The sequence below is a fragment of the Protopterus annectens genome, chromosome 10.part0, assembly GCF_019279795.1.
Source record: "Protopterus annectens isolate FY-2018-M chromosome 10.part0, PAN1.0, whole genome shotgun sequence".
Lineage (NCBI taxonomy): Eukaryota > Metazoa > Chordata > Ceratodontiformes > Protopteridae > Protopterus > Protopterus annectens.
The window spans coordinates 1,304,722,046-1,304,747,833 of record NC_056744.1 but is presented as its reverse complement, the minus strand read 5'-3'; the positions used below and the strand labels follow the sequence as shown (position 1 = coordinate 1,304,747,833).

The 25,788-nt window shown below is 38.0% G+C and overlaps 1 protein-coding gene across 8 annotated transcripts in view; it reads right to left on the bottom strand.

The window, feature by feature from the left end:
- The window catches only part of ELAVL4 (ELAV like RNA binding protein 4), a 731,770-nt gene that overhangs the window by 72,217 nt on the left and 633,765 nt on the right, over window positions 1–25,788 (bottom strand). For all 8 annotated transcript variants that reach the window (XM_044085981.1, XM_044085982.1, XM_044085986.1 and 5 more), the window contains one exon: window positions 20,630–20,855. In XM_044085981.1, the coding sequence (XP_043941916.1) occupies window positions 20,630–20,855 (226 nt within the window). The remainder of the gene's footprint in view (window positions 1–20,629; window positions 20,856–25,788) is intronic.

Sequence of the window (25,788 nt, the reverse complement as noted above, 5' to 3'; positions counted from 1 at the left end):
TGTATGCATCTTTCTAGGATTTTGGATAGAGGAGATAGTATGGCTATAAGATGACAATTAGTCAATTCTGTAGAATTACCACCTTTGTGTAGGGGTACTATATGGGAGATTTTCCAAATGTCAGGGACATTGTTTTTGGATATGGATCTACTGATAAGGATGGCTACAGGGTAGGCTGTTGCACTGGCAGAAATTTGCAGAAATTCTGCAGGAAGTTGCTCAGTTGCTAGGGTTGTAGGTTTAGTTTTAAGCAATTTTTTATATTCAAAAATACTGGTGGAGAAAACCAAGGCAAGATAAAAGCATAGATAAATGTTTATCTATGCTTGTATCTTGCCTTGGTTTGCTCTACCAGTATTTTTGGATTTATATTACTGCTGCTGTTTTTGTGGTGCTACAAACTGGTGGTGCATTTGTTCTTCTGGTGGGACTTTGTTGTTTTTTTCTATTTTTTTTTATGTTGTTGATGGAGACTGGTTTGAACATAAAGGATGCATTGTTAGCGTTGGTTTTGGGTGGTTCATTAGTGAGGGGAGTTTTGAAGATTAGATCAGGTAGTTATGGTTTCAGTGAAATATTTTTGAATTGGGTAGCTATGTTTCTGAAAACTTGAGCTTCTGACATAGACCCATACTCTCACTCTCTCTCTCTCTTGCGTGCATGTGTGTGTGTGTGTGTGTGTGTGTGTGTGTGTGTGTGTAGTTAATTTAAGGGGGTTGGGGATTGTTCTCCCCCCACACATATGGGATGCAGGAAGACTTCCCCCTGAAAATCCTTGAAAATTTTCCTCAAGAAAGTGGTTTCAGTAAACTTTTTTTTGAGTTTTTTTCTAATTTTACCAAAACTGGTTTGTGACCCAACATGATTCTGACTCTACCCTATAGCTTTGGCTGGTGTTTCATAAAATTCTTGATTTTCTGGTAAATCAGCATGAACAGTCAGTCATTATTACCAGACATTAACGTTTTTTACTTCTTATTGTTCAGAACTATCACTGCTGTTTGCTATCTCCTTCTACCATTAGGTGGCAGCATCTATGAATATAAATCCTAGATATTCTTTATAATCCCAACAAGTTTTATTTTTTCACAAACAGTTGGCTATGAGTTAATACCCTTAGACTGTAAATATCTTCTCCCCCTTCTAAACCACCCTCTGTAAAGGCAGCCTTCATTTTCTGGCTGGAAATATTTAGCTCATACCTCCCAACTACAGCCTTTAAACTGCTCTTTGCTGATATTTTTTCTGCCATACTCACCTCTAGTGTTCTTTCCTGCTCCATTCACTCTACAGGCTCACTCTGCTCCCCTACCCTGCCCCCAATTCGCACCCACCTCAGTACTCTTAGATTTATTCCCATCTTACCCCACCCTCTCAGCCTAATTACCCAATACCAGCTCCCCCCTCATTACTCCTCCCACCTATAGACATATTTCTTAAACTCTGTAATCTGTACTCCACCCAATAATTATAGTCCCCTCCTCTTTCCTTAAATCTCTAGAATACCTCCATCACTTTTTAAACCCTTTCTTCTTCATAGCCTTCTCTATTTATTTATTTATATTTATTTATTCCAGTTTGGTGACCGGGGAGGTCCACTGGGCTCGAGAGCCCATTTTCAGTGGAGTCCCGGGGTGAAAAGCTCCACAAAACAAGTTACATAACATATAGAATTACCACATTACAAAGTTACATAACATATTGAAATAGCAAAGAAAAATCATTTACATTGCAGTCAATATGTAGTCTTACAATAACACAGCAGGTAGAATAGTAGAATGAATAGGTATCATTTACTTAGTAACTAAGATATTAAAGAGAAATTATCTAGGAAAAGATGAGAGATCTAACAACTCATACCACTCTCTCTTTGCTCCAACATGCTCTCCTCAAGTTATCACACCCTCCAGTCCCCCAGCCTCCTCTTTCTGTTCCTACTTCCCTTATACCATGCTACCTCATATTCCACCTATGCTTGTCCAATACTGCCTACAAAGACAACTACCATATAAACCCACCTTCTCCCAAACTCTTACTCCCATTTCCACTCTATCTCCTCTTCTCTCATTCAGCCCAACCCTCTGCACCTATTCCACCCTAAACTCTTCTCCTCTAAAGTCAAGATACTGTCACCTGCTCCAATATACAATCTGCCAAAATGCATGCCTGGCAGACGAATATGGCTAAAGGATATCTCCTTCAATAACCTAGTCCAAGCTGGTAATATCCATCCTAACCTTGGTCCTACACCCTTTATTAACAGCACCCATCCCTTACCCTTTTCCTCCTATCTCAACACCCTAAAGATTTTTGCAATTAATGCACAAAGTCTAAACAACAAAGTACATCAATTTCAAGCTTAGTTAAGCCATAACCAACCAAATATCTTAGCCATCTCTGAAACCTGGCTCAAGCCCTTTATCTCTGACTCTGAGATTCTGCCCCCAGGATTTCATGTCTCAGAAATGACCGACTAAATAAAAAAGGTGGAAACACTGCCCTAATCTACTCCAACCTTCTTACATTAATTCCCCTCCAAATTCCAATTCTTTAATTCCAGAACACTAAGCTAACTGCTGGAATTCTAAAACTAAATAAACATAAAAATATCTGCATCATTGCCCTATATATCTCAGCTGGTAGCAATATATATACACTCAAAAATATTTTCCTATGGGCCTCTACTGAAATTAACTATGAAACGTATACCCTTGGTGATGTGAATATTGACTGGAATAAAATCAATTGCCCCTCTCTGTCCCTTCTATTAACCTCTATAACTTCACTCAAGTAATCCTCTCCATCACTCGACCTAACAAAATAAACCCTCCCAGATCTACTATAGATTGGATCCTAGTCTCAGATCCAAATAAAATAACGAATTCTGGCACAGTTCCTGATACGTTTAGTGACCACCACCCAGCCTTCATGCATCACTCAAGTAGTTCTTCCCCACACTAGCAACAATACATTCAAACTCATAACCTCAGTAGCTTCAACCAAACTACTTTCTCAAATACTTTCAAACAAATGAACTGGCAAATTCTAAACATCCTTCCTCTTGACAAGGCTATAGAATACTTCAACTCTGTCTTCCTTGATACTTTAAACTCACTAGCGCCACTAAGAAACAAAAGGATTAAAACTAAAACTGCTCCTTGGCTATGCAAAGAGACAAAAACAGATTATGCACCACAGAGACAAACTATGGAAGCTTTACCAAAACAAAAAACTGGCCAATACCTTGCTCCAATATAAACAGCTCTGCAACCGTGCAAAATGACTAATCGCCAAAGACAAAAAATCCTACTATATCAAACTACAGTCCAATAACAATAAACCCCCCCCCCCCCAAATTTCTGGAACTCAATAAACTCACTCCTCAATCCAGGCTCCAAGAATAATCCCTGTCCTGACCCAAGTAAATCTGAACTCGAACTAGGCTCTGAATTTAACTCATTTTTCATAGACACTATTACTACCCTCACAAATACACTTCCCAATAATAACCCAACTGCTCTACACTCTCCCCCTTCTAACTCACCTCATCTGTTTGAACTCAAACCCATCTCCATTAACTTTATAATAAAAGCTTTTGTCCAAACTTAAACCTTGCTCTAACACTTCCGACAATATCCCCTCTTCCTTCCTAAAATGTGCTGCTGATGGCATTGCTCTCCCAATCAGCATCATTATCAACCGATCCATAAAAGAATCATACATCCCCAAATTCTGGCACTCAGCTTATATTCTTCCTCTTCATAAAGGAGGCAAAAATACCAGCATCTCAAACTTTCACCCCATTGCTTTGCCCTCACCAATCTCCAAAATCCTAGAAAAATGCATCCACCACCAACTTATGCCTTTCCAGACCCAAAACAATCTTCTCACTCCTACCCAGCATGGCTTCCATCCATGCCATAGCACAATAATCGCTCTACTCTCTTTCCTAGAAACTGTCAATCAAGCCCGAGATTCAGGCCACTTAGTTTCTGTTGTTTTACTCGATCTGTCTAAAGCCTTTGATACTGTTTCCCACAAGCACCTTCTCTGTCATCTCTCAAACCTTAATCTCTCACATAATGCTTTATCCTGGTTTTCCAGCTATCTATCAGACAGATCACAGGCAGTCAAATGGAAGAACTCCATCTCTTCCTTCCTACCTACCCCAAATGGTGTACCACAGGGATCCATCCTTGGGCCAATGCTTTTTAACATCTTCATCAATAACTTTCACACTGCTATTCCTGATGCTAAAATCATTCAATACGCAGATGATTCAACCTTAGTCTGCCCTGTCTCAAACCTCTCAGAATTGCTGACTAAAACCCAAACTGCCTTCTCAACAACTGAAAACTGGATGTGCCAAAACCACCTCTCTCTCAATGCAAATAAATCAAAGATTTTACTATTCCCTCCCACAAAGACCCTCTCCTATGATAAAAACAACTTCAAAGTCTATAGTCAAAGCAACTCACCTATAGAAATAGTCCCCTCTGCCAAACTACTTGGCATTACTGTAGATGAACACCTCAGGTTTGATCTTCATATTCAACAAAATATAAAGAAAACCCCTCCAAAAGCTAGGTATGCTGTATAGGAATAATTGCTTTCTCTCCAACTCTACCAGGCAAACTCTGGCCTTGACTTATCTTATTCCTTCCTTATTATATGGAGCCCCTCTCCTAACCAACCTGTCCTCCTCTATCACCTCTAAACTAGAAAACTGCTACAGCAAAATCTTTACATTTGCCTCTAAATCTAAAAATACCACCCATCACTGCCTAACCCTACAATCCCTGAATTGGCTTGAACTCCCAAACTACCTAGACTATCTCCAACTCACTACTGCACATAGACTCATATTTCTCCCAACAAAATATCCCGCTCTAACTAACATCCTTCCCCCTTATACACCCGACAGAGCTCTCAGATCTGAAAATCAGAACTTAATTACTATCCATAAACCTAAACGTCCTGCTGGCCAACTTCTCCTATCTTTCCCACTAGGCAAAAAATGGAATTCCATTCCCTGCACACTAAGAACCATACCAAACTCAGAAAACTTCAAAACCCAACTATTCAAACACCTGTCCACTAAATGGAAATGTACCTGCCTTCACCCAACCTAATCCAAGGGGGTTCTCGCTCTGGTTCCCAAGCTCTACAACTCTCATAGTTATTTTCCTATGAGCCTATCTAAGCTCTCAACAATTTCTATAGCTTCTCTCTAAGCTTTCAACAACTCCTACAGCTACCCTCACACAGCCCAACCTTGTAAATATTGTAAATAGCATTCTACTGTTGATGTGTGTATGTAAAGTGTATTTACATTTCCTTAAAAGATTTGTATGTAAACTGTTTCCACACCTAACCCATATATGTTTTCCTCAAATGAAACTGTATGATCCCTAACTTCAAGCTTAATGAATTTAACTATGCATGATACTGAATGCATTTATGAGTAACTATTCTACATAATATCTTTAACATTAACTATCAGTTGTATCTAAATTGTATAATGCATCTTGGAGCTTTTCTCCCCTGGTCTCCACTGAAAATGGGTCAATTTGGCCCAGTGGACTTCCAAGGTAATCAAATTGCAAATAAATAAAATGCATTTTGATTTAAGCCTGTTGTTCTATTAACCTTTTAAGTTAATAAAAAAACCTTAAAAGTGTCAAACACTAAAAATTATTATCCAGTCTTATTCCTCATCTAGGAGTCCTTGCTCTACTGACAAATTTTTACTGCACCCAGTTAAATTCAACAATACTGCAAGTGACTCACTGGATTGCTGTCATGCCTGTAACACTTGGAATTTTGTTCCCCTCTTGCTCAGACAAATTAACAACCTGAAATCCTTCAACCTACTACTGAAACGACATGTAAAAGTCTCATGGCTTTGCTCATGCACCACATCTGTTAAATCCCCCTAAACTATCCTTTTCCATTCTTTCCTTCTCTAAAATGACTACTTGGCCCATAATTGTCTGTCTTATCCTATACCGGATATGACTACGTGACTGCATATACTGTACCATGCTCTCTTCAACTTTACACTGTTAGGAAAATTCACTTTACCACTGCTTACTGTCCAAAAATACTATGGTCATACCTTTGGTAGTTGAAACACTCATTCTGACCCACCTATGAATGATTTATCATATCACTGTATTGATTGTATCATGTTTAAAATATGTTTGCATGCTGATTATTTGCCTTGTCAATGCTTTTGTTTTCTCACTCTGGTGTGCTCAAGCAGTTTTTGTTCTGACTGTATACTCAAATGCTTTATTACACTATACATGCATGCTACTTTCTCTATGTATCTATTTGAGCTTTTCTTTACAGACCTCCACTGAAAACAGGTTTTCCACCCAGTCATACTTTCCAGGTCAACAAAAGCAATACATACATACATACATATAAATAAATAAATGAATAAACTCTTTTGGTAAAAGTATGAAATCAACATATTTTTACAACATGAAAATAACACACTACAAAGGGTGCAAGAAAAAGCCACAAAACTGCAGAGCAAGATTAAACAAAAGTGAAAAAGTTCTAAGACTTATCAAGATGTCAAAAAATAAGTCATGACATTAACCTCATAAATGAAGTCAAGTGCAGTAATAAAGCTTTGTTCAACATCAGAAAATAGGTAAAAATCAGGAGTGTGTTATATAAGCAAAAGATAATGATTTCTGGTCATAAAGAAAGTGTATTACTCACAAACGTGGTGAGCAGTCATTCAGGGTGGTACACATAAAGCATGAACAGCAGCTGAATGTAATTCATGAAGTGAACTGGGCACAGTGGAGTTGTAATGTACACAACTGCATTCCTGGAACAGTCAAGCTGAGCAAAGCATACTGATATCCACAGTTTGCTCTGCAATTCACAAGCCCCTGAATGCTGGAGTGCCCTGGGAAGGGCTAAGCAGAAGTTATCTCTTTAGAAATGATTAGGCACAGCATGTGAACTTGATGTCACAGGATTAGTGATGTTTTCCACACACTGACTGAGCAACATTACCATCCATGAAATGTATCTGCAAAATGTAGTAATAAAATGAGGGGATGCTGAAGCACATCTGGCACATCTGGATATTGAGCATTGTGCAAACTAGCAATGCAGTGCAGTCAGATACACTGCCCACTCCAGTACTGTTACATCAGCAACTCACACCAATGGGAATATCTCAAGCACCAGATCCCTTCATTTAATTTTAAAATCATTCCTACTACACCAGCATGGCAGAGGAGCCTGCAAATCACTTGAATTGATCTCAGACATGAAGGTGGATCAGGGAGCAGGCTAAATGTGACAATCCTACAAATGCTGGATTACATACTAGCAATGACAGTACACAGAAATTGCCATAGCGATCATCAATAATGACATGTTTGCAGCTGACACTTGTTATGGCTACATGTCCGTTCAGCTCATAAGTTCTATTAGTCCATCTTACTCACCTAATTAAGACACAAATAAACAAATAAATAAATACTTCAATAGCTCTGTTTAGGAATACCTAAATAAACACTTTGTACCATCAGCAAAAACTTTGTAATGCATGGTCCTAAAATTTGGACAGATATCACTGGAAACATTTAATCCCTTCAAGCAAGGGTTATATTTGCAGAAACACTCAAATAACACCTCTAAAACACTAGCTTGTGCTTTCATAAGTACTGAAATGAATATTCCCCTGGTGTGCTTCAACTTCACCAAGGCATGACTCATATAGTAGTGTTTATGAATCCTGTTTCGGACATAAACATAGTTCACTTAATTACCCGTTGCAATTGGGTCCTATATTTATGAATATGGGGATTCTCTGTATGTTGTCTGAAGATTAAGCACCAGTTTTGAAAAGTAAAACAATGGAAGCAAAACAGTTCTACATGTCTTGGATAATATCTCCCTTATGAGACAAAATATTGCAGAAACAGACTTGAATAAAATCAAGAGCAATACTTTTATGAGACCTGATAATGTTTCAGTGGCTTTCTCTTGCAATACTTTTTAGTAGATTAGTGAATAATTAACCTGTATTGGGAATATGGTAGCTAATAGTTAAGTTTCTTTTCACAAATGGGTTTGATTTCAGATTGAGATAATTTGTATCATATTAGTTTAGCATACGTGTACTGTACTCATGGATTTTTCACCAAAACAAGCTGGATATCTCTTGCTCCAAAAGATGAACATTGGTTCACAGAGAGGAGACCCTGCTTTATGAACTCGGAAGCCTTCTTAGACTGTTCAAACACCATATCTGGATATATGATAAACTGTTTATATGATCCCACATGTGCATATACCGGGTGAGCTGCAAAAGAAGAGACTGCTATGTAATGCAGGGTGAAATCCTATGGGTGCATGACGTGGGCTGGTGAAGGGATCTTTGGAGTGGTTTCTTACTAGAAAAGAAAGTTAGAGTGGGGTAAATCTTGTTTGAGAAACTGCACATAACTAGTCAGCATTTTAAGACCTGTTGTTAGGCACTTTCTACTTGTTATCTTCTTTTCAAAGGTAGAAGTGGACAACTGTTATGGTTGATAAAATATGCACATGATTGTTAGGTGGAAAACTTGGTTACTTCTATAGCAGATGCTGCAGTGGTTGTTTAGACATAGCTCAGTTCTGAAAACATACCTACTGTTGGATTTTTCTCTTAGCATATAAATGGCAACTGCATGTGGATTTTAATTTGCTTAGATGCAAAAGTCATATCAGTTTTTTTTAACATTTTAAGGGCTAGGTTAATGTCTAAATTTCTAACTTGCTACTTAAGTATTTAAGAATAGGGAAGGACAATGTAATGAAGTTGACCTTAAAGAAAGAACAGATTGAACTTTATTTTGATTCTAAAGTTAGACCTATTGCTGATTTTAAGTCTGCTCCATCATTCTGTTCCTTTAGTTAAGGAACTCATGATTTTTTCAGCCCTTATGCTAATGCACTTGCTCCCAATCTTTACCTGCATTATTCATTCCTACAATCTGTTTAGCCTAATTCCCACAACATTGATATTGTTTTTTTAATGCACCAGTAACTGCTATTTTTAGAGTTTAAAGGCCGAAAGACAAACAACAACAACTTTTAAAGAACTGATAGTAGTTAACTACTGACGAAGCATTACACATTTCTGTCAGATGATTTTGTTCACTTATTTATGTATTTATTTATTTTATTATTTATTTTACATTTGTTGACACTTAAGAAGCATTACAAATGTTTATCATGCTGTAAATACGTTTTAACTTTCACTTATGTGGTATTTAATTAATAGGACAGTGAAGTCATCTGAGACAGCAAAGACCAGTTGTGTGCTAATAAAGAGGGAACAAGTCAGAAATCCAACAAGGAGAAAGGATGAAATGAGCTGATCAGGTTAGATGAGATATGGAGGAGAGATGTGGGTGAGGTACTCAGGATATGGGAGTAGGGCTGTGGCTCATGGATATTTGGCTGAAAGAAGATGTAGGGTTTACAGTAGAATCTGAGAGTTTCATGACAGAATATAGCAGGTAGAGATGCTAGGGGGTGGAAGAGACCAGTGAAGAAAGCCACCATGTGACTGGAGAGGAGGGGGACTGGAAGGGCATCAGACAGGGTAGAGGGGGAATATGTATGAGGGAGACAGACATAATGAATAAGAGAATATGAGCAGTGGTGGTCAAGAAGTGCAGGCAGAGAAGCTGTAGGTGTTGACATTAGAGACCTGTAGAGAGGGAGGTGAGGGTAGAACATGATATTGGTGTACAAGATCACAGAGTGGAGACATAATGGATTATTCATGAAGGGGAAGGACAGCGGGGGGTACAGGGGAAGGACAGCGGGGGGTACAGGGGATGTGCTACTGACTGAAATCCACAACCGTATCCTGGACCTGGGAAAGCACTTCTTTTCATATTAGGCAAGGAGAGCTGTAAACCCACTGAATGGACTTCCAGAATGAGTGGTACTATAAGAATCCAAGGAGTCATTCAGGACAGCATGGAATCTCTCTCTCGCTCGCTCTCTCTCTCTCTCTCTCTCTCTCTCTCTCTCTCTCTCTCTCTCTCTATATATATATATATATATATATATATATATATATTACATGCATTAAATGCACTTGTGGCAGACCAGATAAGCAAATTCTCCCCTTCTTCCATCAAGCAAATATTGTGTAATGTAACTGATGGTGCTGTGTCTGCATTTTCATACTCACTGTAAAGAAATGTAATGTTTCCTTGAAAAAGAAGAATGTGAACTTTATAGAAATTATGGTTTATCTACTTAAATGGACTTTAGGTATTCAAACATTCAGACTGTTCTACCTATGATTCACAAAGTTGGGGCAAAGTATGTTCTTTGATATGTATCCATATATTGTGAATTCTTATTGTAATTCCAAGATTCATAAGTGTAAATCCTGGAATTACCAAAAATAAATAAATAAATAAATAAATAAATAAATAAAAAGAAAATAGTCGAAATAAAAATGCACATTGATGTTCTCCTTTAAAGCTGTTTTTTTGCAGGGGGCAAGCCACCCTGTACCCACAATCCCCAGTCTTATATATATACCTACTCAACACCGTCCTTCATCAGTAATTGCGATTTTGGACTTAGTATGTTTGTGTACATTTTTGTTCATTCAGCCCAACTATTCTGGGATTTACTCTAATGCGTCTTCAGATACCAAAGTGTTACCTTATATTATATTACATATAATATAATTATAATAATAATAATTTATAATAATATTATATAATAATAATTATAATAATTTTCGGTAAAATTATAAAATATTCTATATAATAATATTCTGTAATAATAATTATAATAATTTTCTGTAAAATGTATGCTTTTTTATGCTGCTACTTCATTGAATTCTGAATAACAGATTAAAGGTTTTGAACCATTAGAGATGTTGGGATGGTGAAGAACATAAAGGCAAAGCAGGTAAATCTCTTTTTGCCTGTTCAATTGCCCAAACTTGGAATGCTTTTCCAGGCCACATAACTTCTACTACCTCAACTAAAATATTCAAATGCAACCTTAAAATCCACTATACTAACAATTGGCTCTGTTCATGCTACTCCCCTGGGTAAGCCACGCTAATACTCTACTAACTTCTCCAACAAAACTAGCATCTACCACCCTCTAAAGGAACAAACCTTCTAATATCTATAAACTTCACTATATTAATTAACATCTACAACCTCTCTAGTATACCAACAATCCCGATACTAACTGTATCTTATTTACATGGACAACTTTAATTACTCTCTGAATGTAAAATCATTGCTTTTCCAATTCCTCTGTGTTATGACTTTAGACCCACATGATATTTTGGGATGATTGTTACATAGATGAAAATGTGTTGTGTACCAAAGCCACTATAGTGTATTTTTGCTTGAACTATTTGTAAATGATACTTGGAGCTTTCCTCCACAGGAGGCCCAATACCCTGTATTGTACTCTTGCATGAACTGTATTGTAAAAGATACTTGGAGCTTTTCTCCCCGGGCCTCTGCTGAAAATGGATCTGTGTAAATAAAATGTAAAATAAAAAAATAAATAAAAATAAAATAAAAAGTTTATGGTGTGAGATTTCAAAATAGTGGCCTATGATCCTCCATAGAGGATTTGGAGTGGATTAAAGATGAGTTAGGTTAGTGAGGAGAAACCGAAGGAGTAAGTAAGCTGTGGGAATTAGTCATAGATACAGTCCTCACATCTGTGGACATGGGTTGTGAAAGAGAAAAAAAGGCAAAATCAGGGAGAAAGTCAGTGTAATTATACCAGAAGGTGAGGCTAGCATTTAGGGTGGTGGGAAGCTGAAGAGTCACAGTGCAAGGAAATAGTAGAAAGACAACAAAGGACAAGAGAGCAGCAAAGGTGCAAGCTAAATGGAATTATCAAAATGGGTCAAGGAGGTACAAAAGTATGTTTAGGTATACAATAAACTGGTTCAGCAATACCCATGTTTATGGGCTATGATAAAATGAGGTATTTAGGAGTATGGATTAAAAAGGATTCTGTTAGCTATACAGTAGGAAGAAAGAAGGGAGAAAGGGACAGACATGTCAAGGCTGAATGGAGGGACATTACAGACAATTGGAAAAAGAACAGGTACTGAGTGAACACTTTGCTTCAGTCTTTATGAAGGAAAACAATGGAAGGTTGTTCACCTCAGTGTTGTGGAACATTCTGAGACAGTTTCAGGTTTTTTGGGGATATAAAATTAATAAAAATAAAACAAAGGCTATAGCTGTAAACTGAAGTAGTTCAGCAATACCCATGTTTATGGGGATATGATAAAATGAGGTATTTAGGAGTATGGATTAAAAAGGATTCTGTTATGGCAGCTAAGGATACGTGGGAAGAGACTAAACAAAAGATAATACAAAAATTGATATGGATAGCTAGATACAAGAAACAAACATGTTTAGCCCCTTTAGTTTTATGCACAGGTTAGGCATATTTTTCGTCAACTAAATGAGAAGTTGTGGATAGTAATTAATAAAAAATTGAAGGATTTTATCTAGAAGGGGAAAAGGGCAATAGTCAACTGTGATAAATTAACTGGGATAAGGTGGATTAGGATTAGCTGATTTGAAGGGATATTCCAGAGCTACACAGTTATAACACAACTAGAAAGATATAGTTCAAAGTAGAAAAAGATGATAATGAGGTGGGGGGATTCAAGAAATAAGGAGAGAGAGAGTGAGATTTTTGGATGCAGATCCTTAAGGAGAATAACAACAATAATGCAGAATATTATATTCATAAAGTAGCAGAAAGTATTCTAAGAAGTAAGCCAATGTGGGATTGGAGAAAGGAGATTCTGCCAATAGGAATGAATGGATCTAGGGGTATAGAGAATAGATATGAGGAGACTGGAATTTACTGTCAAATGAACTAAGGTATTGGAAACAAATAATTAGAGAGGGAAAGGTAATAGAATGGGAAGAGGCTGAGAAGACATTTGGATTATAGGCTAGAGACTGCCTTCTCTATCAGGGATTGATATTAGAGTATAGGCAAACAGAAAGGGACAGGGAGATCCTAAGTGAAAGACCTGCACTAGTAGAGGTTTTAGTTGAATCTAGAACAGAAGCTGCTGTTACAAAAAAGGATAATTAGCAGGGCATATAAAATACTCCATGATAACTATAGGAATCAATCAGGGGAAGTTAGAAAAGATTGGGAAGAGAGACTAGATAAGCAATTCACAAAGAAACAATGGGAGGTCATATATATGGCTCCCAAATATGCAAGAAAGTCTAGAAGATTTAGGATGTTTGCTTGGAAGTCTTTGCGTATGCATTTTTATACACCAAGCAGAATCCAAAGTTTACATTTTGGGAGTGTAATGAGTTGGCAAACTTTAAAAATTCTCTACAGAGTACTCTGCTAGAAGTACTTAGTAAGCAAATGGGTGTAGCTAAGAAAATTATTTTTGAGGTAGGAAACAGAATCTGAGTTGCCTAGATAGTAAAGCCTTGTTAAGTTTAATTCGGTGACTGACAAAAAAGCAATTACAAGAAAATGGAAATGAAAGTCTAAACCTTTTCTTTGAAGTAGTGAACACTGTAGCAGAGATAAAAGAACTGGAAGTGAGATCTTTAAAAAGGTAGGAGCAAATTGCATAGAAAAAATTAGAAATTGTGGGAACAATACATGCTGAAAAATGGTATGGTGGAAGAATGAGGTTTAAGGTAAGGCAGGAATTCATCAACTTATGTAATGTTGGATTAATTATATTTTGCAGAAGAATATAGGTGATGTATATTGTTTGTAACTGTGAACATGTTAATATGGTTTGTTTTCTTTTACATAAATGTAAGTTTGTCTGTCACAAGTAATAATTCAATAATGGGATGTTAAAAAAACAAAAAAAACAATAATGGGAAGTTATGTTGGAGAGAGGTATGACAGAGTCAGGATAGCAGTAGGTGAATACTGTATGAAAGAGGAAAACAAGTCCAAACTGTAAATAACTTCCCTTACAGATTCCCTTAACACAAGAAATCTGGACAAAGCCTAAAATAAATGTGGGGAGTCAAAGGCCCAAAAATAGGGACAGATTTTAAATATTGCACTTATAAACTGAGAAGGTTGCTAGGATAACAGGTTTTGTGTTACAATGCATTTTCTGAAGAATAGAAAGTCTGAAACTCAAATGTGTGTCATTATTTAGTGACTTCAATCCTCAGTTATATGCCAGAAAACCACAAATTTTATGAGAAACAGACCAAAAATATGAGGCAAAAATGTGACCAGTTGAGATGTGTGCTTACAGAGGAATGAAGCCCAAGGGAAAGATAGGCTGCTTCTATGACTCTAGAATAAGCAGTGGTATGATAACCCAGATTGTGTGGGAGCTGGAAAACCAGTCAGGTGGAAGTGTGGAATGTTCTGGAAGAGCAATGAAGAATGTTTTTAATTGGTAAACTAAGGAGGCATATTGTCTTCTTTTGCCATCATAATTTCAAGGCATTTCTTTGCTGATGATTTCAAACTTTTCTAATCATACCTCCCTGCCTCAAACATTATAGACAGCCTTTCACTTGAGATTTTGTTTGTCCCGGAACAGATTCAAGCAACTCTATTACATACCAACCTCACCAAAATGAAGACAAGGCTGTTTGCAGCACCAGACACAACAATGAAGGCACTCCTGAACTGGCATATTATTCAGCCTAGCAATCAAGTCATTAACACAGCCCACTTGTGTTAATACCTGGGTCTGTGGCTGGTAATTTGCCCATTTTTGTTTTCTATCACATTGAAAATTCTCTGCTGAAACTTTCCTCCTTTTTACTACCTGTTATAGTGTCAGTCAGTTGACAACCAATGTAAAAGGAATTCATCTTCTTTGCTATCTTTCAGAACTTGTTTGAGAATATCCTGCTCCTCCTCTTCATTGCAGCTTACTGTTGAAGTACAGCTTTTCTCCTCGCAGCCCTGCTCAGCAGTAATGAAGTAGTCTCTCGTCATTGCTCTAAGATGTCTAATTCTATTCTTTTCTATTTTATGATTCTTGCTACTCCTCTCTTTTCTACTCCGTGTTGAAAATCAGTTACCGAGAGAAAGTCAATGCCTTGCAACCAGGGAAATGTTTAAATATCAGATTTATGAATTGCTTGGAAGAAATACATGATGGTAAGGAGGAGGCTGGACGTCCTATGTATCCAGGAGATAAAATGGAAGGGCAGTGCAGCAAAACCACTTATTTTGGTTGTAAGGATATTAGACATTGTTATCTGCGGTAGCATGACTGGCTGAAGTTTTGTAAATAGTTGTAAATTACCCTGTGTTACATATGCCAGCATGACTAGCTATAATTTTGTAAATAAGTGTATGTCTTTTGATTATCACTCTGATTTATGCAAGATGTTTGAATTAGATAGTGTTCTTTTGGCTGACAAGATGTACTGTTTTTTTTAAAGAGAATTTTTAATGTATGAGTCAGCTGACCTAGATGTGATGACATTGTGTACCAGAGCCAAGAGATCAGAATCTTCACAGCAGCTGTTTGTTTACTTTTCAAAGTCTGATATGAGACAGTAGAATTCTCATAGCAACTTCCTGTTACTTTTAAAAATCTGCTATAAAAGCAGATTCTGTGTCAATTAATGTTCAGTAGTAGTCGTGAAGTAGTTCAGTTGTTTACAGAGTTATTCCATTGTTTTCCAGAGTAGTAGTTCCAGTCACTGAAGACAGACAACAGTCTGGAGTTTGGGCATAATTCCTCATCTTGTCTTGCTGAGTTATTTAGATTAGATAGGGACAGTTAATCTTCAGATAGTCAGGGAACTACAGCTAGTTAGTTAGAGGTTTTCTAAAATCAGTGTGAAATCTATTCTACAGTGTTGTTTTCATATTTCCTGTGTGTGAAACTCTGTTGTTTATTGGAATCAGTTAGTCAGTATTTGCATGTTTTAAATCTTTTTATTTATTATTAAATGTTTTACTACCTCTCATTATGGCTGGTATTTAGTGAATACTTTTAATAACTTGAATGTCTTATGCTTATTGTGATAACACCAAGGCCACTCTGAAAAGCCTTACTGCTTGGGTTACATGCTACCATTTGTATCAATAACTATTTTACCCAATATCATTGAACACCCCTTTTGAAGGGTATTGTGGTATGTGACTGGTGGCAGCCATTACCTTGTAATTTGGGCAAAGGAACACAGCAGGTAAATCTGTGCCAGGCTTTCTCAAGTGTGTGTGTATGTGTGAATATCAGATATTTAAGAGTGTGTGGGTCAGATACCTAGAGCTGGGACACAGTGCTCTGGAGTGGTTGATGTGGAGACGCATTTGGGGACCTGGAGCGAAGCATATAGTCCAGTCCCAGGTTTAGAGCCTGTTCCCAGTGTACACTTAGGAGAAACTGTGTATTTCTATCTCTACTTTCAGTGACACTCCCTTAATGGAGACAGTGGTGAGGATTGAGGTTCCTTAGTTACTGCTCAGGGGTAAAGAGGGCTCATCACATTGGTATTCAGAGAACAAGCTAGAAATGTTGTGAGAATTGTGGTGAGGGAGAAGCTTCAGAAGGCAGTGAGGGTTGTCATCAGAATTAGTGATAGACTCATGACAATCAGACTCCAGTGTAATGATAACTGTGTTGCTTCTACCTGTTGAACTATGTAATTTTATCTGGAACCTTCTACCCGGGGCCTCCACTGAAAAAGGACCTGTGTCCAGTCGGACTTTTCTGGTTAAGAACTGTAAAATAAAATAAATTAAATAAATAGGCTCAGATTATGAATACTGCCCTATGTCCTACAGCAGCCTTGTGATAGCAAGGAAAACAAAGCATTCAAGCAGCAGTTGCAGGTCATGCTCGATAAAACAGGATAGCATGAGTTGGTGCTGATACTGGGGGATCAGAATACTCATCTCAGTATGGACAAGACAGAATATGAGGACTGCCAAGGTCCACATGGTTGGGGAAACAGGAATAAAGTAGTAGAGGCCATTTTATACTTCAGTTTGGCAAATGTTTTGATGGTGGCCAGCACATGGATCAGCAAGAGAAAGACAGTATAGTTCACATGCAAAAATAGCCAATATGCAACTCGGGTAGGGCATTAGAGAAGAATCAGAGATTAAAAAGTCATCTCCAGTGAAACAGGTGGCCACAATGAGCTGCAAGTAGGGGTCTAAGAAGGCTGTAAGGTCAACATAGACTAGATGGAAGACCTGGAATTTGACTGTACAAAAGCAAAAAAAGTTCATGGAAACACTCAGGTTTCTACTCCCTCAGGAAGAAGAGGAAATAGGTGGAGATAAAGAAGAATGGCAGAGTCCCAAAACAACATGTGTGAGGACTATGACTACAAATGAATAAGCAGCAGAGCCAGGTATGGAAATAAAGTACACAAGATAAGGACAGCTGGTGTTGGAGTGCAGATGTCCAGAGAGTTATCAAAAAAAAAGAGGGCGTGCAGGAAAAAGTGGGAGAAAGAAAAGAGAGGTCAGACTAATAAGGAATACTGGGTGGCTAATGAGGGGCTACGAGAGCAATTGCAATCACAATGAACAAGGCATCCAACACACTCTATCAACTTCTGGAAAGTGACTCAGCAGATGTCAGAAAGAAACTCTTTCAGGCAGTAATAGAAAGTTAAAGAAGATGGTCATCAGACACCCTTCATAAGGGATGTCAGCAACAGCCTGATTAGCACTCCATATGATATCAAAGTGACATAAAAAGAGTACTTTCAGCAGCTTCTGAATGAAGAAAACCCCACAACTCCTATATTGGCCCAGACACAGTCTATGCTAAAAGATGAAGAAGAGCGTGCACTAGTAGAACTAAGAACAGCACTTAGGATCATAGGAGGTTACTAGGCTAATGGCCCCAGGGCCCTTACAAGCCTAGCCAAGTTCAACCCGTATTCGCAAGGGTGTCAGGTTCAAGCAGACACTAAAATCAGCACCTATTGCCCCTGTCCAAGAAGGACACAGGCAGAACTCCCGGGATGAATTTCCAGCCCATCCAATCGTCCAAATTACGCTTAAATAGGGCCAACGAGGAGCTTTGTTTAACATGATTAGGAAGCTTGTTCCAAAGGTGGGGCAACCTCTGTAAGAGAAATCTGTCTCTCCAGCAAGTTCTGTTGATGTCACATACCAGGTTAAGATCCTTTGAGCAAGTGACCCATGTGCTATTTGACTTGTGAATGTGCAGCATTTCCATTAAAGCTAGGTCAGACATTGCTCTATATGCAAGTCACAAGTTGCCTCTGAGCAGTCTGTACAACATGGAGTAAAGTGACAATGATTTCAGTCTGTCCACATAAGACAGATCTTGAAGACCCTGAATTTTCTTTGTCAGGAACCTTTGTGGTCTCTCCCATTGCTGCAGGTGTTTGGAAAGGAACATGCCAAAGGGAACATTGTACTCTATTATTGGCCTGATGAGGGAATAGTACAGGGGTGTTATAACCTTTTTTTTTCTGGAGGCAATGCCCTCACTTATGAGATGATGAATATAAAATGCCCTTTTTACATATGTGGAGACATGTTAATCCAAGTTAAGGTTGCTGTCGACCTGTGTGCCCAGATCTCTCACCACTGACAGTGTGCTTAGGGTATTGCTATTGATGTGGTAGTTTACAGGAATATTACCCTTGCCAAAGGGGATGATGATGTATTTTTTTTGCATTCAGTTTAAGACCATGACTTTGGCACCACTCATTAATCTGCATAAGACCTTCTTGCAGGCTGCTGAGGAAATGAAGTCAGGAAAAACAGCAGGCTCAGATAATGTCAAGGTAGATATGATCAAGGCATTGGGAGAATTAGGAGGACAAGAATTCTAAGGTCTGTGGAAAGAAGAAAAGTGACATTTACAACTGTGGACAGTATAGATGTTTCAAACTTTTGTCACCCTGTATGAAAGTGGTGGAGATGGTGAATGACAAATATGCAGAGTAGTAGAAAGTAAGATTGGGGATAAGCTGTTTGGAGTCAGATCAGGTTGTAGCGCAACCAACACAATATCTGTAGTGAGACAGAAAGTTGAGAAGAAGCTAGAGATTAAGAAAGAGTCCAGATGGGTATTCCTAGACTTGGAGAAAACATACAACAGTGTCCCAGTGAACTGAGAGAGATGGTGACAGTTGATGTGACACACTGATCCCATGCAGGATATGGGAAAAAGAGGATTGATGATGATGACTATGATGATGATAATTTACAGATTGCTTCTACAAGTTACCTCACCATAATTTACTTTGGCCTGCTAGTCATTGAAATACCACTGGCTGATACTCCACTAAACTATACTATATTAATATTTGAATATTACTATAAAATGTGGCTATTGCACAGTGCTCACAATTCAGCTAAAATTTCCTATAATAGGTCTTTGAACTACAGTTTCTTATCTTAATCAATGGTGCTTTATTTAACTTAGATATTCTTGTTAAACTGCTCCATCTTTGAACCTCTTAAGTTCTGACAAAGGCTACAAAAGTAAGGTTAACATACAGACAGGCAATTTTTTAGGGGAAGTAGGAGGGATGCAAAAGAGTATGATGTAGATGAAGGAAAATATATAAAATCAACTAAGACACTGACCAGAGGTCAGGACTGAACCCCAGATGCGGAAGCAGTAAGACACAGATCATAAGTACTGAGCAAACACAAGTTTTCTAGAATGAATTGTGTTTTTAGTGTTCCATGTTATAGTACCTTTCAGCGAGGAAAATGTATTAATTACTTAATATCAGCATCTGGCTCACATGGACAGATATTCTTAAGCTGCTGCTATGCTAAACCATTACTTTTTGCATGCTAATAGACTTTTACTGCTGTGTGTAGCAGGACAAATAGTACATAGCCTAGAAATCTGCAGAAGGCAAGGCACATCAGGGCTGGTAGCTAATCTGCAGGAAAATAATTCTGGTCATTTCAGAAACACATCTGACTCCATACACATAGTAGATTTTGTTGGCACAGTCTTGTAGTTTGCAAAGAAAGTTAAGGCTGTGAGCTATAGTCCCTGCGGTACAGGGTGTGATTCCCTCAGGCCTCATTTACCTACTGTGTGACCTTGAGCAAGTTACTTAATCAGAAATTGCTCCTGGGTAGCCCCTGAAAAGGGACTGTGTGTCCAGTGGGCCTACCTGGTTAACAGATGGGTGTTATTGTTGTTGTTATTATTACTATTATTATTATTATTATGTCTTTATATTTTTTACAGGTGTATGCCTCCTGTGATACTCTACCTTGACTTCTTTGAGGGGCCTGGGCATAAATAGAAGAAGCCTTTTTCTTTTTCTTAAGTCAGACTATGATGAGTTGCATCTCTAGTGCCTCTATTAGAATAACAGTTGCCAACTTCTCTAATTTTTACAAATTAATACAAGAAAACAAAGTAATATAAACCTGTGTATGTACTTTCATCTCTTCTCTGTGTCATCGTATTTAACTTTTCATTAGCTGTTTATTGTGTTTTAAATGAAGACAGCTAAATTGCTCAGTTAAATTTTTAGCACAAATGAATGTCAGTCATTAAGACTAGAATACTACATTAGGCCAAGTTTTTAAAGGCACAAGGCATGCAACATGCTTCTGTCCTTTGGAAGGTAATTACCTAAATCTTTGAGCTTGATGGTGCAGTGGTCCAGGGTATCTCCTGTTTGGGGACTGATACAGCTGTGAAAGGAGTGCTTGGCTTGTCTTCTGGCTGGGATTATTGGCAAACTTCACAGTAATTGGTTCTGAAGCACCAGAAGGCTTCTGGCCATTAAGTCCTTTAATAGCTTCTTCTGCTTCAATTCTTTTGTCAAATCTTATAAATCCAACTCCTCGAGAGACGCCTATAGCCAGAGAAAAAAGAGGAAGATAAAAACAAAACCTATTTAATTTTTTACTAAAGAAAATTAAATATTAAATGGAACCCCCAGCTTAACAAAAATGCAAACTCTATAGATTTCAATTAAGACTTCCAAATAGAAGGTAGGATGCCCTTAATGCACATACTATTCCTTAGATTATGAATATCAATAGAAATAATGTACTAAATAAATTCAACATTCTGAAAATGTGTTTTTATTCTTGCAATACCAAATATTTCTTAAAAGAAGAAAACCACAAGAAGCAGAAACAATGTATAAAGAAACTTGTGAGAAGGGCTGGTAGCAGCTGATGTTATGGGTCACTAAGTTATCTTCATAAAAGATAAATAAGAATTAAAATATGTGAAGGGCATAAATAAAGTTATATAACAGCATCTTGAAAACTTGCATTATGACATATGGCATCATAGGACAGTAATACCTGCTATATAGAAGTCATAAAAATTTGGAAAGTTACCCGGTTCTGTGGCATAAATGAATGGTGCACCAAATATGTACCACATGACCCAAGTTTGATTAGGGGCTGAGGCACTTGAGGAGCTGGAAAAGTAGGCATAAGCAGCAATGTGCCAGTTTATCCAGTCCGAGAGGGCACAGGGTTGAAGGTTTCTGTTCATGTCCAGGTGCTTCCTGGTAGATACCAGTAAGTCTGACGTAGTCATAAGCTGGTGAGTGTTCAATCGGTGTTGGTGAGGGAGCTTGAGTGTGAGTGTCATTGTGGGTGGTGATATGCATATGATATTGCACTTGCACACCACCCACTGAGGGTTTCCTCAACTCTTACTAAATGAAAAATTCCCACCCTCAAACTACAAGTATGACACCCTTTAACTTTCATTGTGGGAAAATTTTACACAGTTGAAACCTCTGATGTACGTAATATGGAAGGGAGTGTTTTTATCGCACAAGCCCATCTTCAAAAGCCAAACATGGGATTACAAACTGCCAAAACTAGGTGAGTCAGAAATGAACACTTAATACCTTAATAGCATACTGTCTGCCTGGGAAGCATCTCTGCTGTTAACTCTTTCACACTTAGCCTGAGTAGACTTTCATTCCTGCCTGGACAGCTTTCCCCTGAGCTAAAATTCTGAAAATACAGTTTTGCAACCTACCTGTTTACAAATGTGTATTTGTCAAAAACTATAAAAGTTACAAATATATATATGTTATATTTTTTATTTTTATATATATATATATATATATATATATATATATATATATATATATATATATATATATATTATAGGTTCATAGGTAGGTACTAGGCTATCGGCCCAAGGGCCTAAGTAAGTCTAGCCAACAAGGTTCCCTGGCTTACGCCACCCAAGAAAGTTATTTTTCTGTGCCCCTGTCAAGCAGAGCCACAGAAGTGATCCCCGGGGTGTATTTCCTATTTCCCATCCACTCATCAAGATTTTTCTTGAAGAGTGCTAATGAGGAACTTTGCTTGACATAGATGGGTAGCTTGTTCCAGAGTATGGGAAGTCTCTGGGACAGGAATCTATCCCTTCAGCAGGTCCTATTTATTGTGGTGACAAGGTTTAGGTCCCTAGAGTATGTAGCTCAGAGGGATTGGGATTTCTTTAGGTGTAGCATGTCCAATAGCTCTGGCTTTGACATAGCTTTATATGTTAGGCAGAGATCACCTCGGAGTAGGTGATATGCTACAGAGTAAAGCTAGAGTTTTTTGAGACAGTCAGTGTAGGGCATCTGTTTGAGGCCAGTAATTCTCTTTGTGAGGTACTTCTGTGGCCTTTCCAGCTGCTGCAGATGTCATGTGAGGTACATTCCAAAAGGGGAGTTGTACTCTATAATGGGTCTAATGAGTGTCGGGTAGAAAGGAACAATTACCTCTTTTTTCATGGGTGAGAACCCTTTTGTGATGAGGTGTGCTACATAGAAGGATTGCCTGACTACTGTGGCGATGTGATTATCAAAGGAGAGACTACTGTCCACCTGGAATTATGAATGTTATTCAGCACGCACTCTTCTTCACATAATATATCAGGTAGACATAACTGTAATTTTATGTTAAACAAGAAATTAGATAATCTTGGGGATTCATTAAAGTGCCCAGCATGAGCCGTATAACTCATACTAGAAAGTCTCTCCTCTATCATGTGTACATTTGCGACTTAGAGACATGTTAGCCGTGATGAGAGCTACCCTCTATCTATGTAATGCTTTAGTGTCATAATGCATGTATTTATTAAGTGCTGGTGGTCTTGTGTATTCCCCTACCCCGAATTCCCATTTTGCTGTTGATGCCATTCCGGCACTTTAAAAAGCCATACTTGATGTCTAGTCATACCCTCCAACCTCTGATCCCCACAATACAGTTGCAATTACAGCACTTTAAAAAGTAATTCCTGGTGTCTAGCACATCACCCCAGAACTCCACACTACCATTAGTGCCATTATGGTACTTTAAAAATTAATCCTTGGTGTGTACTGCACCCCCCCCTCACACTATCTCCAGCTTGTTGTCAGTGCCATAATGGCACTTCAACGTAATCCCTGGTGGCATACCTCTCAAGTGTATGAGGAACATCCCTCATTTGGAGTCTTAAAAAGTTCATGTTCCTTGAAGTTACACATTGAAAGGGTCTGTCATACATTCAGTGTTTGGAATTTTTTAACTGATATCCACGGTAAATAGAAATCATATTAATTTATTAAAATATATTTTAATAAGTAAAACAGCATATTTTAACCATCCTATGACCTTTCTAGTTGAAACAACTATGGTGTCTAGTGATTTGCCTCCCACCACTTTAATGTTAGGCTATTAAACACATAATGCAACGTGGTGGGGATGGCTTTGCTGATCTGTACTGAATCAATTGGCCAGGTACATGACTTCCTAGAGGTGGTTCTGGGGGCAGAACCCATGGCCAGTTAACATATGTTTATCCCCCAGGAATGCCTTATTAGCATTCAGTTAGGCTGTGGGGTCAGACATTTGTAGTGCTGCACAGCTTCCTGTTAGAGGACCACGTAGCACAGTGTAAGGGTGGTTGTTGAATCAGGGAAAGGTACTGCAACTTGCACCCTGTACTCATAAATTTGGATGATTATGTACCTTTATTTATTATAATTATTCAAACAAGTATTAATATCTACAAAACCATAGCAGATAGACCTCCATCTATCAGTATTTCTCTTGATTGTGCAGATGTGCTCTTCATTTAGCTGCAAAGCACTTTTTATAGATGCCACTCCATTTGGAGATATTTGCATCATTACAAGTTGTCTGCATAGCTGTGTATTTAATAGTGAAATAAATGTAAAGATGTGCACGGCAGCACTAAGGGAGACAGCAATTATCACTGCAAAGGTTTTTCAGCATTGCTTATACTTTCATTTAAATCCATGGAACACCATATAAACACACCTTCTGGTTCAAGTTGCTAATTGAATTATTAATATATGACATATATTCCTAATATTTCCAGAAAAAAACACAGACTTTTTCTGGTGCAGAGTACCCCAATTATCTAAGGAGCCATTCCTGAAATCTGTGGTAACTGTGGATATTAAATGTGTCTAGGCTGATGGTGCTTAACATATTTACAGAAATATAACATTTATGCATATTTGCAGAATTGATTACCAAAGAAATATAAATATGTACAAACTGGAAGTAGACAAACAGCAGATATTAGTGCCAACGTTTGCAGCATTATGTAAGATTTCATTTCTTACCATGTATACATTATCTGGGTCAAGTTGTTAACAGAAATACTAATATGGCACATATTTATAACAGATAAAAAAGAAATCACATCTGGTCACTTACTGACCACTGCATTTGGATCATCAGGAATTTCTGTAATGTGTTCTGAGCTTATAAATTGTTATGTATGTACCTGGCAGTACTATGTTTATAAAAAGATAAAAATCTGTGAAGGACTACCTCTATAAGCCAGGCGTATCCCAGAGGGTATACTGATTTTTCATACAAGTACACACATATTGCCATTGGACCCTAGATGTTGTTCTTTTGTTGGTTTTACTTCCACACACAGCCAGACCAAAGACAGCCACTTATGTACAATGCTGATACTTTGTGATGGAAAGTGAGAGACATTAAGCCTAACTTGTTACACCCCACACACATTCACACAAATAAGCCACAGCAATACTATTATTACACAATTTTAGAAAATTCATTGTATGACTACTCCTGCCATGTCAGAGCAGAGACTATTATTTAACTATGAATAAACAGCAGGGGTAAGTCTCTTGTATCCAAAGATACCCATCATACCTATCAGTTAGGTTGCAAATCATGCAAACACTAAAATCATTCAGCAATAATTACTTGTTAGAGTCGCTCAGTATACATCCAAACACCTTGGTCATAGGAGATTTCAACTATCCTTCCATCGACTGGGCATATTACATGAGCACAAACACAATAGATATGAGGTTCCTGGACTTTGTTAATTCAAATGCCCCAGAACTGTTGATCCACACCCTCACAAGGGGCTCAAAAGTCCCGGACCTAGTGCTCACTAACATGGGGGCAGGTAACTGCACTACTCCCTGTGTGTTTCCCTCCCAGGTAAGGTCAGACCATAAATCTGTCTCATTTGAAGTGAAGATCAAACCTGACACCCCCCACAGAAGTAAAAAAAAAACTGAAACATTTCTTCAAAACAAGCTACTGCCTACTAAGCAAAGGGATAAAAAGTTTCAAGGCCCTTGCCAACATAGTCAACAATGATTCCTATGCAGAGGAGTACACAAATACCCTCTTTAGTCACTTAAACAAATGCATTGACTCAGCTGTACCTAACAGGAACAAAACCAGGTCTTCCCGTAAAAGCAAGCCACCCTGGAGGACTGTAAGTATAAATAACTTATACAACAAAAGAAAGAAACTGAT